General features: G+C 40.5%; 1 protein-coding gene across 18 annotated transcripts in view; it reads right to left on the bottom strand.

Moving 5' to 3' along the window:
- The window catches only part of LOC132785741 (dystrophin), a 172,224-nt gene that overhangs the window by 84,200 nt on the left and 67,733 nt on the right, over window positions 1-20,291 (bottom strand). Inside the window, exon 1 of one of the 18 annotated variants that reach the window (XM_060791997.1) lies at window positions 1,166-4,107. The exons of 15 other annotated variants lie outside the window; for them this stretch is intronic. In XM_060791997.1, coding sequence (XP_060647980.1) covers window positions 1,166-3,919 — 2,754 coding nt within the window. In that variant the 5' untranslated portion in view covers window positions 3,920-4,107. Of the gene's footprint in view, window positions 1-939; window positions 979-1,165; window positions 4,108-20,291 lie in introns of those variants that run through there. 2 more of the 18 variants (XM_060791998.1, XM_060791996.1) reach the window with 2 other exon arrangements.

Genomic DNA, 20,291 nt, shown 5'->3' with positions numbered 1-20,291 from the left:
ATGGCCTTTACACACACACTCATTCACAAAGTGTGCGACAGACAGGCTCAATTTCTCTCTGTGGTTCATCATCATGAATGGGCCGAATACTAAAACTACACATAGAATGAGTGGGCGTGGTTTACCGCCCCCCATTCCAATCTCAAATTCGATTAAAATTTCAATTTTGCTTCCTGCGCTTTCTCTGACGATTAGCATTGAAATTAGTTGCCTGCCCTCAAAATGACTTTGTAGTTTATTAATATTAATTGCTGATGTTCAGCTTCAGCTATTTTCGCAAAATTGATGGGTTCGTCTCGCTCGTCGTCGTCGTCGTCTTCTTCGTTTTTGAAGTTTTAATGCGCTCTTCTTTGGGTGTGATGGTAAATGTTTAACTTTCTGGGTCATTAACTGATTTGATGGCTTTTGCCACATTATGCAATTGAGCGTAATATGCGGGTGGACAAGATAAGTTCGACCAGGACAGCTGTAAATCGAAAGGACATCGTTCTTTGATGTATGTACGATGAAAGACAAACACACTGACCAAATATGCCATATAAAGTGACCTCAAGGGAAAGAGATTCTCAAGTGAGATAAAATTAATGGCCACCACGCTAAGTTATTGCTTATTGGTATTTTTATATCATTTAATTATGATTAGTTTTGCTAGCTACAAAGTTGAAATTTGGTATAAAACTAATTAACTACAAAATATTAATTTTTTTATCAACAATAATTGTGATTTAAGATGACAATTTTGTAATATCGAAGTAAAAACATTAATGAATTTTATAATAAAATATTTGGTGGTTCTTTTTAAGTTATTTTGAAATTAGGCCTTTTTGCTTTGGTTTTCGTACTCATATTATTTTGTAGCTCTGACCTCTTTTCAAATAATAATTGAATTATTGCGCATATGTATATTTATTATTTATTAAATAATACTGGTGTGTACTTACAACTTAATTTGAGTTAAATACAAAGCTTAGGACATACCTGTAAGAAAAATAAATTTCTAATTAGTTGATGAAAGATTACTTCAAATAAATAGGGATTATAGTAAGGAATGATGACAAGGAATATTGGGAAATGAACTACACCAGTTGCCTCTGCATATCTTAAACTTTTAACTCTCTTTTTCTCTGTCTTGATTCATATCTATTCTTCTAGTTGCTTTACTTACCTGACTTAAACGATCTTGACTGTCGATGATATCGATAAACAATCGCATGCGATCGTCGAGTATTTGGAATCCATTCCTGGGCAGCAATAACAGATTCTGCACTGCATCTCGAATGCTGCCCGGAGTTGTGCTACACGAGCTGCTGTCGTCGCTGTTGAAACCATTTTGCAATTGCTGAAATTGCTGCTGCTGCTGTTGATGATGTTGCTGCTGCTGTTGGAATTGCTGTGAATGCTGCTGCTGTTGCTGTTGTTGCTGCTGCTGCAGTTTCAGCTGCAGCGAATGCTGACGCAATGCCTCCGAGCACTTGCGCAAATAATCATAGGAACCTTTCGATTTGTACTTATCGGCCATCGCATGAAAGCTGTCCAATATCTCATTAAAGTCCGTCATAAGCGGGGCAGTCGAGGGCGTGGTCGTTGCACTCGACGGCGTTGTCACCGTGAGTGCCAACGAGCCCAGCGAACTGTTCGATTTACTCATCACCATTTGCTGCTGTTGCTGCTGCTGTGGTGAACTTGTAATTACACGCAGCTCAGTGGTCAACGAACTGCTGCCATTGGCAGCCAAGGTTTTGAGGCTGCCGCTGCTGGCCGAGCTGCTGACCACTTTACTGGGACTCAGAGCCTGCAAGTCCTCGCTCATCAGCCGCAAATTGTCGGAGATCTGATGGAAGCTCTCCGAGGTGACCAGCGAGTGTTCACGCTGCTCCAATTTGGCATTGCTGCCACCGGGAAGAACGCTGCTCTTGGGTCGTCGTCTACTGGGCACACCAGCAGCTGCTCCATTGACTGCAGCCGCTGTGTTGCCCGCTGCTGCTGCCCCACCACCAACCACCCCTCCGCCTGGTGTGCCAGATGTCACATCGGGCATTTGCAGCGGCTTTGAGATGAACGAGTCCAACGTCTGCGAGTTGCTCAGCTTGCTGGGCTTGTCTGCGTTCTCAGGTATTTTATTGGCGCGTATTGCGTCCAGAAATTGACGCAGCTGATCCGAGGGCGTTGGAGGTGGTGGCGGCTCCTCTGCCACAGTTGCAATAGTTGCAGTTGCAGCCACTTTGGCTTCGCCATTGCGTTTCAACGTTGCTGTTGCTGCGGCTGCCGATGTTGCTGTGGCTGTGGCTGCTGCTGTGGTTGCTGTTGGCTTGAGCACATCGTCGGGCATGTGTTGCTGATACTCTTGCCGCATGCTGCTCCTAATGTTGTCCAGAAAAAGGCGCAACTGATTCGAAGGCGTTTGCACTTCGCCGGCGCCTGAAAGCGATGCCAGCGATTTGCTGACAATTTCTGGCGAAATCATATTCGGCTGAAAGTTGTTGTTGTTGTTATTGTTGTTGCTGTTGGTGCCATTGCTGTTGGGCGTCAGCAGATTGAGATTCGTTTGCGATTGCTTGGCCAGCTGCTGCTGTCGCTTCAACTCCGACAACAGCTTCGCTTGCTCCGAATATTTTCGCACACTTTCGGTGATCGTGCGCAGCTGCTCGGAATAAGCTCGCAGCTGATGCTCGAGGTAAGCTTGATCCGGTCCAGGTGCTGGTGCCGCATAACTCGATGGTCTGTTGTTCTCAGGCTTGCCGTTCTCCTGCAACGCCTCCTGGCTGTTGCCGTGATAGCTCAGCGAGTGTCGCATTGTGTTTGTTGCCACTGTGGGTGTCGCTTGCAACATGTTGTCGGTGCTGCAACTCTTCTTGGGACTGCGCTGGCGACCCAGCGTGCCATTGTTGTTGACGCTGCCATTGCTGTTGCTATTGGCAAAGCGACGCAACGGTATTGGTGGCGCCTCCGTCTGCATGCCACCGCCTCCTCCGCCATTGTAGCGATCGAGACTGCGAGGCCGCTGCACGCCGTTGCCATTGAGTTGTCCGTTCAACTGTTGCTGCTGTTGTTGCTGCTGCTGTTGCTGCTGCTGCAACGTGGGACCATTGGGCCGTGGCGTACTCTGTGAACGTCGTGGCACAACTGGCACGCCGCCAACCGTTGCTGTTGCTGGCTTGCGATGCTGCGGCACTGGCGGCGCCGGCTGGCCATTGGTGGGACTCTGACGATACTGCTGAAAGATGGCCGCATACAGCGATTCTTTGTCTGCAGCCGAGGCTGTGGTTGCTGTCGTTGTGGTGCTCACCAGACTCACAGCATTGCGCAGCTGCTGCTGCTGTCGCGACAGCTGCAACAGTCGCTGCTGCTGCTGCGCATTGTAGTCCACAAAACTGGAGCGTGCTCCACCGCCAGCGGTGGGCGATGCTGTGGCTGCCGAGACGGCAATGCTGTGTGGTCGCTGCTTGAGTCCACGCAATCGCGATGGCTCCGCATACTCGGGCATCTCATAGCCACTCGCAGTGGTTGCTGGCGCCTTGACAATGCTGGGCGCTGTTTCCGTTGGCGACGGACTGTTCAGAAACGGATTGTTGCCCTTCAATGCAATGGGCGTGGCAGCCCCTGGAATGCCCGCCGTGGGCAGCATGTTTGTCAGCTGTGGCGGTGGACCTGGCGAACTTTGCAGCGACTGTTGTTGTTGTGTGCTGCCGGGATAAAGCAGCGATTCACTTATATGCAGATCGAGTTCATGGGCGTTCGGCTTGGCGTAGATGCTGTTCGCTGCATTGTTCCGAGTGGGGGGCGTGGCTGCTGCTGGGTAACCAGTTATGCGAAAGCCATTCATAGTGGCTGTGTGAAGCGATTGCTGTTGTTGCTGCTGTTGCTGTTGATGCTGCTGCTGCTGCTGTTGTCCGTTCTTTGCCGTTATTGTCGATGTCATAGCGTGCTGAGCGGTTTGGCTACGTGGCCATTGTGCGCTTTCGTTGCTTTTGTCTGCTGCTGTTGCTGTTGTTGCTGCCACGCTTTGGGCATGGGAATTGTTGTTCAAATTGTTGGCCACTGGGGCAATCAATCAGCCAATCAATCGATCAATCAATCACTTACATCGTCTTCAACTTATCAATTCAACTGCACTACGTGGGGCAATTACTGAAATTTGTATTCGACTCCGTCGGTGGCTGTTGCTGTTGCTGTTTGAATTGAACGCAGTTTGCATTTAAATTTATTGTCGCACCCCGGGACGTATACGCAATATTTCGTGTGCTTTATGGCAATTGACAATAGTTCGTAGTCCCCTTGAGCAATAAATGACGCGATTGATGCATTTCGATATTAAATCAACGTGTGCGCGTGTTTAACCAGTTATCGACTTGACATTAATTAAGCGATTGCTAATCGATCTATCTAACGTACATACATATATATTTGTATATAAGTTATAACTATTTTACTAACATACAAGAATGGGTTGGTAAAAGACGTCAAAAGAAGTCTAAATTGAAAAGTCAACAGAATACATAGAAAATTATCTCTCAAAATTATTTTGTATTTCATTAAATTTCACTTCAAATAATTTTGCATGATACTCGAAGTAGTGAAGTAACTATAAATATTTCTGATATAACCAATATGAATGCTATATAACTAATATTGAATTTAAAACGAATTTTCAATATTATATGGAAGTATATATAGCATTGTTTTTAATGAAATAGAGCATGGTATATAAAAGTTATTACCTAAAATTATTTAGCATTTAATTTTCTTTAACTGACATTATGTTTTAAATAATGTTGAATAATGCTCAAAATAGTAAAGAAAATATTTCCGATGCTCTAAATATGAATATTGTTGGATTTAAAAAGAATTCTAAAAGATTATAATTTGAAATCTCAAAGTTATTAGCTAAGATTTTTTGTATTGCCTTTTCATTAACTAAAATTTCGCTTTATTTCGCTTTAAATAATTTCGCAAGATACCAAAATTAGTAAACACTTCATTTTAAGAGAAATAATTGCCGATACCCTTAATATAAAGAACTTAATTTAACATTTGAGCAGCATTCTACTGCTTGTAAGCTGCCAGAACTATTAACATGATATCGATTAGATTGAATAACCATTTAATAAGATTATTTCAATTTCACATTCGATGTCTTTCAGTGGCAACATCAATTCCCAACCGAGACAAGACTAAGTCCAACTATATTTGCTGCAAATGCGAATGCAGTAAATCGAATGCAAAATAAACCCCACTGCAAACATGGAAATAATCAGCTAACAAATTGAGCATTGCAGACAAGCGAAAGCAGGAGAGCGGCAGGCAATGTAAATATCAAATTGTTGGCAAATAGTGCTGGCAGAAAAGCAGATGGCAATACCTGTCCAAATATTTCGATAAGCCATAAGCTCACGTCTTTGGCCTTGGCTTTGTCTTGGACTCTGTTATGCAGGCCAAGGAATTTGGCAGGACGAAAACTCAAAATTGAGATGCCAACGATGCAGTCGCAGTTGCTAAAGTTCTCAGTTCCCAGTCTGTGGCGGGGCTTTGGCAAAACTATTTATGACTGCTTCGTTGGCTACGTGGAGACGAAGACCGTAATATTATGTGGCGACGTGTCAACAGCATTACATACACAGACATAACATACAGGAGACGGAAGCATTTGCACGCTTTAGTGCATAAATACGCCATAAAGGGCAAATGGGTGACAATGGGGAGTGGCAAAGGGATGAAAAGGATACATGAGGAGACGATGGCAATGCTTGCGGTCGCTCGGCTAAAAACTGGGCATTAACATAAATATTTAATAAAAAATGCGCATAAATTATAACAAAAAAAAAAAAAAAAAAACGAAAAACAAGACAAACTCGCTGCAAATATGAAAATAAGCAAATGAGTGCGGCGAGGAAAATGAGAAAATGAAACATGCCATAAGGGAAAATGCGCGCGCAAAACATGTTACAAAATACACACGCCTCACACACACACACACACTCGTACACACATACTTGTACAGATGACAAAACATGTGCCGAGCGAGTTGAATCATTTGCATGCAACAACAAAAATTCAAACTTAAGTACACTGCGAGAAAGTTGACAGTAGTAATAAATAAATACACCTCATTTGTATAAATTTATTGAATATTTCTAATTAATTTGCAGTACAAATTTTGTTAACCAAAAATAGAAGAATGAGAAAACTTGCTGGGTACAAAAACTTTAACATTTTCATTTAAAATTTCAATTAGGCAACACAAATTGAGATGGCAGCTGATTGAAGCAGTTGTAAATTTATGCGCACCGCATTTGGAGCTGTGTACACAGAGTGAGTAGCAAGCTGCAATGTCGTAGAAAATAGAGATGGAGATAGAGAGTGAGTGAGAGGGTGAGAAGAGGGCACAGAGAATGTTGCTGTTGCACTTTGTCAGCTCGTCATGCTCAGCTGTCTGCTACGTGCTCAGCTGTCTGGCTGTCTGTCGTGGTTTATGACTAGGCAGCTCACTCACACACGCATACACACATATACGGACATAAACTGACACACAGTCGCAGAGAGTGTGTCAGTGTGCTAAAGCTGAGGACAGTAATATTAGCAGCTGCAACAGCAGCAAAGTAACTTGTATCAACACTTTAGCACATGCACAACGAACTCAAGAGCGCCACTTGGCAACTGCAGAGGGACAGAAGAGTGAGCAAGGGGGGGGTGGAAGAGCACACGCATACTACACCTGCTGACCCTTAGAGCGTTGCCCCTAAAAGCAGGCAACACAAAATGCCAGCTTCAGTTTTCACATATTTAGGCTAGCAACAACTACAACTACAAGCATTCTCTGTCTCTGTCTATCTATCTCGCTTGCACTTCGAACTAACTGCAGCTCTTTACTCATTAGGAATTCCAGCTAAATGTTGCCCTGCCCATCCTCAGAGTGTGTATTGTGTGCCAAGATTTCGAAATGCTTTTGAATTTGCTAATGAACATAACTCACGAGCACACCGTGACTGACTGACAGACAAACAGCCAGAGAGATAGATAGAGAAAGAGAGAGAGAGCGAGAGAAGTAAGGAGATACAGCTGGAGCACTGCGTAAGATGGAGAAACTGTGGCAAAGTTTTTGGTATTGTTTGTTTAAGTTTTAAATTAATGACAGCATATTTACTTGCGGTTGCTCAACTAGAGCAGCAGCTGCTGCTCTCCATTCTACTTCTACCCTGTTTACCCACTGACCAACTCTTCAAAATAGATTAACAAAAATTAATGTTATGCTCGGTTTGTGCTTGGCCCATAAACTTGCGTTCTGCCTCTTCCTCTCCATCTCCCTCTGCCGCTGCTGCTCAGTTGGTTTATCTGCATCAGAGCGAGTTGAAATTAAATAAGATATGCTGTCACTGTCATGGTTTTGTGTGTGCTCTCCATCTCCGTCTCTATCTCTGTTGTGTGTGTGGCTGATGAATCTCGGCAGCTAGGAATTTGATTCAATTTGTGGCAGCAGCAGCAGCGACCATGGCAAATACAGACCGCATCTTGGGTTTGTCTTCGCATGCAAAACACTGTCACATACCCTCAAGTGCTGTCTCTAAGGGTTGCTGTCATCCGTTGTTTGCCCTCTGGCTTGGTTATTAAATGATTTTGCGCAAAAGTGCAGCCGAAAAGTGGCATCAATTGCAGCTTCCACAGGCACTTCAATTGATATCAATGAGTTCAAGTTAAGCATAATGTAAATCAAGTTGCCGCATCATCAATCCACTCAATTAATCTAATTAAAAACATGGCAAAGCCCGAACACAAGCACACAAAAACACAACCAAACGAAAGCAAAGACCACACTCAATGATTTTCAATTAATGTTTAAGCTTCACAGCAGCAAAAAAAGAGTGAAGAGCAAGAGCTGGAGTTGAACGTGTAACCGCTGCACCACAGCAGAAGCAACCGCTGAAAGAGGAGACTGCAAAAAGCAAATCCCCAAAGCTGGAAGCAATTTTTTAAAACAAACTATCGACTAAGGCGCCAACACACACACACCGACACACACACACATAGAGACAAAGCAAACAAGGATAACAAATGAACAAAGAGTTGGGCGAGGAGAAGGTTGTGTTGTATGTACAACTTGCAATGGCCGAAGAAACACTAAACAAATAGACATGATAAATTAAAAAGCAAAACGTGTATAAACCAAACAGCAACCATCCCCCCTCCTCGCTCTTCTTTATCAGCGTGTGGGCGTGGCTCTGCTATGGCATCTCGTCGCGCTTTGAAGGCGTCGTCTGAGTCCGTGCTTGAAGTGTGTTAAGTGGCATGCCCCGCAGGCCTCCACACACACACACTCTGCAAAGGGTTCAGCAGCAGCAGCAGCAGAAGCAGGAGTTTCCTCCTTAACTCATCCCAAGCCACCGCAAGAACGCAGGATAAATAACAAAACGACACTGATAGGGAAAAGGGAATGTGGCAGCCGAAGATGGGAAGCAGCAAGGCGGAAAGGGGGGCGGGGCCAAGAGCCTTGTGCGGTTAAGCCTTCTGGCAGGTGTTGGAGCGTTTGCAAATGCGAACGATTTGCAATTTGCATAGTCCCCGATAGTCTCACTAGAGTTGTCAAGGTGCTCGAAATATTATATTACGTATACGTAAAATTATGAAATTGTTATTGATATTTGACGAAATAATAAAAATAATGCATATATATGATACAATTAAATTAAATAAACAAAATTGAACTGCCTATAAATAAATGTATAACTTTTTGAGTAATAATAATTATAGGTAAATAATAGAATTACATGAAAAATCTCATTTGCCACAGAACATTTAATTTGCTAATAACAATACATATTTTAAGATGATCTATGTATATATCATTGAAGTATAGAAATTTTATTGTATTTATTTTTTAAAGTCAAAACCCCGGAACTGCGTTGGCAACCCTATAATTGACATCTGAAACAACACTGCACTGAGACACTGCTATCGCTCACACTTGCCGTGAGTTAAGCCAATAGACAGTGCCAACATGGCCAGGACACCTTCGTCGTTGGTCGACACTGTGCAAATACGCAGTCAGCCAAGTGAGAAATGAAGACGAGACGAGTTAGTTAGAACACAGCCACAGCCAGAGAGATAGCCCAGAGATTGGCACGCTTCGCTGCCATTTGGCCTAACCCACAAACCAAGCAACCTCCCACCCACCATCCACCATCCACCACCCACAGAGCTCTAGTAACCATGTGCCAAGCCTCAAAAGTGGGAGGTGGACATAAATCAGTTGGCGCGGGCGAGTGAGAGAAGGTTGCATAGAATTGGCTAAGAAAGAAAGCGTTGGCCGACACCAATGCGAAAACACTAATTGAAACGCAAGGTAGAATTAATGGCCAGGGAAATGTAGGAAAATTTTTGTTCTTGGCCGGAAAGAAATTTCAAAAAGCACAAAAAAAAAATAGAACGAAAGTAAAACTGAAACGTAACGGCACTTAAGTTGGCCAATTAAAGGCAACGCCCGTCCAAAAGCGAAGCAAATTGTCTGACCAGACACCAGCAAAAAGGGCAAAGATGGCGTTTAAGACAAGACACATTCCCCTTTCCCATTCCCAATGACCAACAATGGCCAGAAATTAGTTTTTCTCTCTTTTTGGTTAGACAATTTTATTATGGCCTAATTGAAACAACAAACGGGCCACAAATGAGCTGACACATGCGTGGCGATATATGAAATAATTAAGACCGTATACACAGTTCTCTCTCGCTCTCGCTTAATTATAATGTATTTAAGTGTTAATTACGTTGGCAGATGTTCTTCGACCTAGAAAGTAAGAGACACGAGCACGCTTTGCGTGTCTCAGGTGAATGACAAGCGGCTCGTTGATTTGCCAAGCGAATCGATTGCGGCATTAAATAGCAATTTGATATTCTTTTTATTGTAGCTCCTTGTGGCAGAAAAAGGCATCGCAGCCGACAAAGAAAAAGGCCAAGTCTATGCTTAATAATTTTGCGGCATTTGCGGCTCAAAGTTTTAATCTACTAAAAGCTGACAGAAGTGTGATTATGCTACCCGGGATTGCCCATGTCAAGATGCGTGTGTGAGCTTTGTTTTATGACGTGTGAGCATGACATTAAGTTGAGGTGGGTGTATTTCGATGTGGGTTATAAATTTGCCACACACACACTCACACAATGGAACATATAAAATGCAGACTTAATGCCAAAAAGGAAACGACTTCAAGATGCTTTTGCCGCTTTTTTATGTGATTGAATTTTTGCCAAGCAAATTGCTAAATTCTCTTATTTTTTCGGTTTTATTATTTCATCTAGTCCATCACAAACTTGACCAAATTGCACAATGGGAAATTCATTACGTATACGACACATCAACCCTGTCGTTATTGTAATTATCGCCAAAAAGGAAATTCAAATTACAATAATAATCATTTAAATAATAATAGTGAAAGTTGGAGGCGAAATTTGAATGGCGTTTGAACCCTTTATATAATTTATTTATGAGCTGCGCGATTGCCCCTTCGGCTGTTTTCTGTATTCGCTGTGTTGGGGACATTAAAACTCGATTACATAATAAAAAGTTCTCGGCTAAAACGTGCACGGCACACAAAATCGTCAAGGACAGAGCGTTAAAGGGTAAAGAAAAGTTCCTCATCAACATTAATGCACAACATTATCGGCATTATTTTTGTAACTATTTCTACACAAATCGATGGGAATTGAAGTTTAATTGAAACCGAGTGCAAAAAAATTGTAGCACAATGTGCAGGCATTCATTTGAAATGTAAAAAAGTTTTGACGTGCATTTTCACGCACAAGTTGGTGGATAAATAAAATCACAATCAAAGTAATTGAATTCAACAAATCGTCGACAAGGCGAAACTCTGCGCAAAATTAATTCAATTCACTTACAATAATAATTTGCACAATAAAAACAGCAACAATTGAATGGGCAGCAACAACAACGACGACAACAACAACAGCAGAGTTTGCCAGATGCTTGTTTGAGTTGAACGGTAAACTTGCGCCCAGATTTAATCACACAAAATGGCTGCCAGTTACCGTTACCAGTCACTTCTTGCTATAGACACATTCCAACGCATTCCCTGCTCCAGCTCCTGTTGCTCTCGCTACGTGCTTCTCTATTGGCTAAGCAAAAGTTTTCGCAGTCTTCCTCGTCCTCGTCGTTCGTTCACGTAAAATTAATGAATCTGTTATGCAAAATCGACAACTAGCTGCAACAGTAACAAAGTAACAACAACGAAGTAGCACCAGCAGTACAACAAATGCGGCAAACAATTAAACCAACTTGGACAGCAGGTGGAGCTGAGAGAGCGTCGCTGCTTCTGCTGCTGCTTTCAACTAAGTAAGTAGTTAAGTAAGTTTTACCGAGCGCAACAACTATGCGTAATACGCATAGTTAACGCTGATCAATCGAATTTGTTGACAAGCAAACAATCTGCAAGCGGGGTTAATGAAGCGGATTAAGATTGTAAAATACTTTCGAGCAAATCCCTTTACAAATTGCAGCCATAAACAGTCGCTTAAGCAAAGGAGCAAATGAGACAATATTGAGGTCGAACTATGTTCGAGGGAAGCTTTTACGTAAGTAATTATTCTTTTGTTTGACCCAATTACGATGCTGCTTTATATAATTGTGTATCTTATAATCGAAAAGAGCAGAATATTCGGTAATTGTTTTAGACAAATCTACGTATATAGTATGATTTCTTGAAAGAGTTTTGTTTATTGGGAAATAAAAAATTACTCATATTGATTACGATTATAAAAACAAAATAGTTTATTTCCATATATACAATCTTAATTTTTCTACCAGAATTCTACCAAAATAAAGATAGTTATTAAATATAAAATAGTCACTAAGAAGCTTTTACGTAAGTAATAATTATTTTGTTTGCTTTATATAATTGTGTATCTTATAATTTGAAAGAGCAGGATATTCACTAGCTGTTTTAGAATAACCTATGTATATGATTTCTTAAAAGATTATTTTTTTTTAAAAACTATAAAACTATTCCTCATATTGATTACGATCATAATACAAAATGGTACATTTCTATATATATATCTAATCTTAATATTCCTTCCAGCTGCTATCAAAATAAAGATAGTTATTAAATACAAAATAGTCACTGAAATCATTAAACTAAAATAAATACTTGCTACGAATTCTATAAGACAGCTTACAACCATTTAACCCCAATTCAACTCATACTCAAATTAAATTTTAATATTCAAAAAGGACCGAAACAAGTTATTTTTATAGTTGAAACTATATACATATGAAACTATATGTGCTATTATAATATCAGTTTCTATCAAAATCCAATCAAATGACTGGTAAAGGCAATAAACGTTGCGTATACGCAATATTCAGTTGAACTGTTCATAGCGATGTCTTGACATTGCAACATGCTTAACTCGCTACAAATGACCAATTCCATTTACAAGCGGAGGCCAAGCACAGAAGCAAGCTTGCTGGGAACACGCGTCGTATACGCAATATGAGGCGCGCGCACTTGCCGCAGCGAAAAGAAATTGCGAAAGAGATTGTAGGTTTTTCCTTTTATTTTTCTTTAGCCAAATACTCGCCCAAGGCTGACTTGAGGCACGTTCTGCTGCTGCTGCTTACAACAAGCTGCCCTTCGGCATCCTCACTTTATTTTTATACGCATACGCAAACGAGTGTGAGAGTGGTGTTGGGATGCTATAGAGAACGCCTTGTACTTGTACTTGTACAACACTTAAATCCCAATTCGTTTTCGGTCGCTACAAGAATCACAGCACAGTGACCCAAAGATGAGCGAACAGAGGAGAGGAGAACACTTACTTAGCATGCATGTATGGATATTTTATTGATACGCAATTTTGTGTGCGTCGAATGCCGTTGGGCTGTTGTTGGGTTCGGTTCGGTTTGGTTTGGTTTGGTCCCGAACTGAAGAAATGTATGTGCGTGGCTTTTAATGCGTTTTTCAAGTGAGGTCTGCTTGTTCACTCGCTTGTCCCACCCTGCGGCTGCGTCATATATCGTATGTAGCAAGGGCATTTGCTTCTATTTTCTCTCAGTTTTTTTTTTTGTCGTTCTCTGCGTGCCCAATTGAATGGCCATGGGCCAGACAAACGCCAACAGCAGCAGCAGCAGCAGCAACAGCAACAGCAGCGTGGAGGACGTGGTAAGTCATATGGAAATCCCTTTGAGTTTGCAACGTTTTTCTTCTTGGCTTACACATTTTCACACTTGCGCGACCATTTTGCATACCCTAAGCGTTGGCTTAGACCCCCAAATGTGAGGCGTATTAGTTGGCAAAACATTTCTATTAACTTTTTCGCAGATTTGCTTTCCTTTGAAATTAGCTTTTGAGGGTATTTGCACGTCTGTCTCATTTTTGTTGTTATTTTTTGGTTTTTATTTCATTTTGTGCGTCAAGCGATTCATTCATCTTCTTTGGCGTGGATTTCAGGCTCCGGCAACAATCAATAAAATTCAAGTTGCCTTTTTGCGTCAACTTCCAGCCATCCTCCTCGCTTATCGCGTCTCGTCTCCACACACAAAAGTCATGCCAGCTGCTGACACAATGTGCGAGTTGTGCTGGGTTTCGAATCTTCTACTCTATATATATTGAATGTCAGGGTATTTGCAAATGCCGCCTGATTAATGACGCAATAATTGTTGCCACACGCCACGCCACGCCAAGACCTCCCCAAGACCAAATAGCACAAAAAGCCAAATGGTAAAACGACCCGCAAAACTCAACTGGACTCGACTCGTTTCGACTTTCGGTTTTTGGCTGTTTAAGTTTTACTTTGAATGGCGTTTTTTCCTTTTTTTTGTTTTAGCCCGAAACAAAGTGTTAAAAAATTGACTTTTGCATGCTTTCACGGCTTTTGGTGACTCGCTTAGTGAGAGAGAAAGAGTGTCGTGTTCTGGCCATTTGATAGGATTATTATCGTGTTAGCCACGCCATTTTGGCCATTTGATTTTCTGCTTTGACTGTGACTGTGCTGTGGCCAAAGAAGCGTTTCGACGTTACGTTCAATTTACCAAATTGCTCAAATGGAAATGTTTAGCTAACTCTTCTTGACTTGTGCCATTCACAGACTTAACGAGGCTTAAAAACACAGCACAGTTTCCCCTTTACCATTCGCTTTGTAATGATACTGATTTATTGAGCAAATTGTGAGTTCGTTTTCCAATTGTTTTGCTTAAATGTTGATTTGAATTTCAATTGTATTTAATATTTAAGGAATTATGTGTAAGCTGTGTAATTAAACGACATACCAAAGAAATGTGCAAAATAAATTAAATCTAATAAATCATCATCAAATATGTATGGCGTATAATTCCAAGGCAACTCCCACTGAGCGCTGCATCTTTAGTCATTAGCCGAGGGGCTTATGTGCTAAGTAAATCCCTTGGAGAAGCAGACACTCGCACATACACACACACACACACAACAAATAATTGCAGGATGCGTAAACAAAGCATAATTAACAAAAGAAGACCGGAAAAACGAGCGTTGGCGCTGCCGCGATGGAAATTATGCAAAAACGCGGCAAATAAAGTACAAATTTATGTTGTAGAAATGTACCATAAAGGATTGCAGGATTCAGAATTCAACTCTGAAGCTCTGAAGTTGGTTGCCAGGCGCGCTAATTTGCTAAGCTCGCTTAGAGCCACTTTCCATTGGACGAGACGCGACTCCCCGAGAGGCGAGGCCTTTTGCGGAATTATCATTAGAATTTAAATTGCCTTTTGCTGCCGGTTATGGGCACAGGCAATGACGATGGCAACGCGTTGCCTGTGAAGCTCAAGCTCAAGCTAAAGGTAAAGGTAAATAATTTGTGGCGCCACAACGGTTGGCATATTTTTTATGAGCTTATTCACCCTTTTTTTTTGATGTGTTGCCTGACTCGCCTCTCCATATTTTTCTTACGGCCTGCGGCCCATAATTTAAGCACCTTTTTCTCTAAGCTCTCTTATCTAGCTGAATATTTAATTAACCGCAATGCCCAAGCATAAAGGCGAAAGTAAGAAGAAAAAAATGAAAACGATGAAAAAATTTAGTGCAAGTACAACTGAAGTTTGTGTTAACTTTCGGAGGAGAACTGTGAAAATGTTCTGTTAACTGGGCCAAAAAACAACTGAAAGTTTTCTCAAAAATTGTTGCAACATTTTCGTGACAGATTCCCAAGAAATTTACAAACAACACTGAGAGTGAGTGGGAAAGATAGAGAGAGAAGAGCTACGCAACATAGAAAAGTTTCCAACTCATTTTCTACAGTTTTATCTTATTTAACTTTTATTATCTGTGGCGCTGTGCGCTTGATAAGCTTTATCTGACATGTGTATGGTTGGTCTTTTGATGTTCTCCTCGTGGTTGTTGTTGCTGTTGTTGTTGCTGTGGGTGTTGCAGTTGTTGCTGCTGTTGGCATTTTCAAATAGTTGTGAACTTTATCGCAGCAACAAACAGACGAGCGAATAAACAAACAGCACAGCACAGAACAAAATCGAGACAGACAGACAGAGATGAACAAACCAACAGCGAGAGAGATACCGCATTTTGTGGCTGCCACGCCCACAAGCCAACACACTAGCATCAGCGATGCCGCCGCCTTTGCCACATGTCGCTTATAATTTGCTGTAAGTTTTGCGTGTCTGTTAACTGACATTTTGGCTTGTGTGGTTTTTTATGCGCTGGCTCTTGACAAACTACAAAGCTCAGTGCTTTATATAGTGCAATAAATACCCTGTAGAGGAGTGAAGGTGCGCAGGGTAGGTACGTTTCTAAAGATTAAAGAAAAAGGTAAGTTAAAAGAGAAAGGAAAGCTAAGGCTATAAATTATTCTTTTTAAAGTGTTGTAAATGTCCCTATATTATATTGATCATATTTAGGAAACAAGACGTATCCGTATTTAGTTTTAGATATCCTTCATTTTGTTGTATGGTCACAATTAATCTTAACTTTTTGTGTCTGAACATTCGGTGTGGTTAGATGCGCAGCGCATATCGAAAATATAAATATAATATTATATTTATTGAAAACTAGATCGATGTTGTCTAATTTATTTGGACACGGATATTGACAATTAAATATAACTACATAAAGTAGAATAGGTTTTTCCTATTGTCCTCACTTCATAACGAACTAAACTCCTACAAAGCATAGAAAAAATAAGGATTAAGGCAATACGAAATTTACTTAAGGAAGCTATTGCCACTGGCCACTCCTTTTTTTATTATTTTTAAATATGTGAATAGTTGAATAGTTGGTGATGAACTGGATCTTCCTTGAGTGTGACGATTAAATAAATAAGAAATTTATTAGTTGCGACTAACGGAATACATGGGTCACGGATGAATTTCAAATATTGGTCAATATTTCTAGTTACTTAATTAATGTTACCTACTACATAATAATAAATAAAATTAGTCACTTCACAGAGTATAAAATCGTCAACCACAATCCCTCAGCTTAGCTCATTTGCCTACATATGAAATCAGAACATGAAAACTGTTTCACTTTTATTTAGTTTTATTTTTACAGCATTTGTTTATGTCTCGACGATGACATTGAAAAATGCACATGTTGTATCTCATCTCTAATGTATATAGTACATTGTACTCGTATATAGTACAAGTTCATATCTATTCGCTGTCTCGCAATCAGTCAAGATTATGTTTATGTGTTTACAATATTTTTCTGGCTGATACTTTGATTGACATTTGTCTGTCATTCTCTCGACAACAAAAAAAAAATTCGGGAAAAACTCATATACTACTAGAATTTTATCGCTGTGCTTTGTTTTCGTTTTTCTGCACTCTCGGTTGTTTTTCATTTTCTCTTTTTCAATTACATTGGATTCGGAATTGTGTCGAAGCGTCGACTTTTTGGGGCATTTTCTGTTTTGGCAATTTTTGGCTTTTCGATTTTTCAGCCTTGACGTATTTTCATTGCAACTGTCGAACATTTTTCGTTGATTTATGGTCAAATATACTCCAGAGACTTCAGTTGCAAATTAGCTTTCAAATATTCTCTAAAGAAACTCTGCTAAAAATCAGTGTGAATTTTTTCAGTTTATGTTTGTAATGTTCTTAAATTTAATGCAATTTTGCATCTGAGAGAAAACCGAGCAACATACAACATTAAGACACTTTTAATATGCACATAATTCTTTTAAATTTTCAACTAAAACCTTGCCAGTAAAACATGCCATGATACAAGTACTTTGTGGCTGCTGAGAGAAAACAAAGCACAAGAGAAAAGTTTGTTGTTGCCAAGGCGATAGAAAGATACTCTGCAACAAATGTAGTTTACTATGATTTAAACGAAAATTCCTTAGGATTAAGAAATATTTCACGTATCTCTAAGCCATTGTTTAATAGACAAACTAAGCCAATATGTTACATTCCTGATATGGCAGCTGCAATACCTTTTCGACAAGAGCATAACAAGATAGAAAACAGAATAAATAATAGCAGCTTTGTGCTGTTGTTGCTGCGTGTTGATAACATGCGAAAATGTAGTTAACATTGCAAAACAGTAACGAATGAAGTGGAAGTGGAGCACACACAAAAAATTAAAAAAAAGAATAAAAGGAAAACAAAAACAGAAGCAGCAGCAGCAGCAGCAATGGCAACGGCAGCAACAACTCATATGCGTTGTAAAGAAAAGCGAGTGCGCACAAAAGTATGCAGCAATAACTGCAACGGCAGCTAAACAATTGCAATGCCTGTTGACTGTGTATGTGTGAGAGTTTGTAAGTGTCTCTGTGTGTGTGTGTGTGTGTCTGCATTTCCAACTGCATAAAGTTCGCATTTAATTTCGTTGCATTTACACAAAAAAAGAAAGAGAACGAAAGAGAAGGAAAAAAAGAAAAACGTGTAGCGTCGTTTTTCACAAATATCTTGCTCTGTGTTCTGGCTGTTGTTTTGACGTTGTTGCCATTGTTGTTGTTGTTTTTATCGCATGTTTGGCCGCGAGTTACCATTTGTGTATGTGTGTGTGTTGCAAATGGAGATGCGCAAACACACAGAAGCACAAACTCAAACTTCAACGCCAACAAACAACAATTTTGTCTGTGCGGCGTCTGCAACTCTCTTCTCTATCCCAACTTTAATAGCTCTATCTCTCTCTCGCTCTCTCTTTTGAGCGCGCTCTGACGCTAAATTAAATGCAATAACATTCCTGGCAAAAGTGCGGAGAGAGGTCACAGCAACACAGTTAAATAAAAAATATTCAGCAACCGGTTGCAATGGAGCCCGCAACGGAAACCCTACAGGAGAGACTCTAGACTCCAGACTCCAGACTGCAGACTACAGAATGTGTTTTTAAGGGGAAATGTAGCTCACAAGTTTGTAATGCAACGGGAAAAACAAAAGGGGGAGGAAAAGCGATGAGGATAGACTGTGTGTCGCATTGCAAATGTGTCTGGGTAAAGTGCCACGTTAAAGCAATTATAGTCGAAGTGAAGATGTAATCTCCATGTGCATTGCACTTGCACATGAAAATGACAAATAACTTCATCTTTCTGTGATATACGACCGCAAAGAGGTGTCTTACGTCTTGTCTTGTCTGCAAATGCCTTTTACTTGCGCTGTGCGCTGATAGCCAGCAGAGTAAACTTCATTGCGTGTTAAATTTATAGTTTGAGATAAGAAAATCAAAGACTAGAAAAAAGGGGAAAATAACCCAGCAGCAAGATATAACAGCTTAAGATAAAGTTAACACAAGCAAAATAATGATGAATGAATAAACTTAAAAATAAAGAAGTAAACACAATTTTAGATACTGATTTTAACGTCACGTAAAATGAGTAAAAAAGGAACAATTATTGAAATCAGAATGCGAATGAAAATAGCAAGGACATGAAGCCTGAAGTGCAGTTTGAAGAATCGGAAAGTACAGAGCAATCTCGGACATCAGAACGACGATCCCAAAGGTCAAGTCGAGGAGTACAACACGTCTCAACTCGATCCACGGGATATGAAAGTGGACAAGACGATATTTCCTTGGGCGGTCAAAGAACGCCAAAGTGCAAGAAATTCTTAATTGTCATTGGCTACTGTGTGCTGTTTATCATATTTTTCATTGTCATATTGATTGCCGTATCGAATAGTTGAGTATGAAGTTGAACAAGAAAACCACAACAAGGCGAAGAGTTGAATGTGAAGTTGCAGTTGCTTTGTTTTTTTTGCGTTGCAATTTGCATGTTCAGTTCGAAACTGTCTGGACGAAGCAACCTCAAGAGTGTGCTACACTTTTTCTGTGCCTTTTTCCTGTGATGTCCTGACCGGCCACGTTTTGACCGCTGACTGATGCCGACGACTGACTGACAAGAGGCACTTGAATCTAGTTACTGTTGTCGCTGTTTGCCGCCAGTTCAGTTGACCTGCAGTCCTCTTCAAACTAACCAGCAAAGCACACACACACACACACACACACACACACACACACACACACACACATACACTGAATGAAACACTGAATTTTGTGGCTTTGATGGCCATTGCCATTGCATGTCCTGGTCCAAGTCGAGTGGCAGCAGCCGCCATTCCGTTCGTCAAGTGCTCCACAGGGCTCTCATCCGCTCTCCCTCACTCACTCTTTCGCTCTCTCCTGCTTTTGTTTCTATGTAAAGTTTTTTCGCTTTGCGTTTTCACAATTTTTCCGCCTTTCCGCTTGTCCTCCCTCTCGCACTCACACTCACTTCACTTGTTTGTGTGTTTTTCTCATTTCGTATTTTTTTTTTTGTTTTTCGGGCGCTTTGCGCGGAAATGTAAATTAATTGGTTTAACAAAGTGCACTTGAATTGTTGCTGCGGGTATGTGTGTTATTGTTTTTGTTGCTGCTGCTTTTATTGTTATTGCTATTTGGGATACTGAGAAGCATTCATAAAACCACCCCAAAAACAGAAAGAGGAAAACGCATAGAGTTAAAAACAAAGAGCATCGTATGATTGACTCTTTGACTTTCAGACAATAAATTCTAATGAAAAACTGTTCAAATAGTGTTAACTTTAAAGAGCACTTTTCTTAAGAAAACTGAAGAATTGAAATTAAGATTGATTATACATATATATTTATAAGTGTCTCAATTCTATTTAATTTGAATTTATCTTTAAAGTAAATAAACATTAAATATTCACATATTTTGAACTGCAAATATAACCCATTAAACTATTTTCTCATGCTCTATTTCAACAGCTAATTTATAAATTCAACTTTCAACTTTTTCCACCCAAACGTAATCAAGACACATTTAGTAGAAATGCTTTAAAACGCCACCCAAACTATGAATAAA

Source organism: Drosophila nasuta, chromosome 2R (genome assembly GCF_023558535.2).
Source record: "Drosophila nasuta strain 15112-1781.00 chromosome 2R, ASM2355853v1, whole genome shotgun sequence".
Lineage (NCBI taxonomy): Eukaryota > Metazoa > Arthropoda > Insecta > Diptera > Drosophilidae > Drosophila > Drosophila nasuta.
This window is presented reverse-complemented; position numbering and strand designations above follow the sequence as displayed.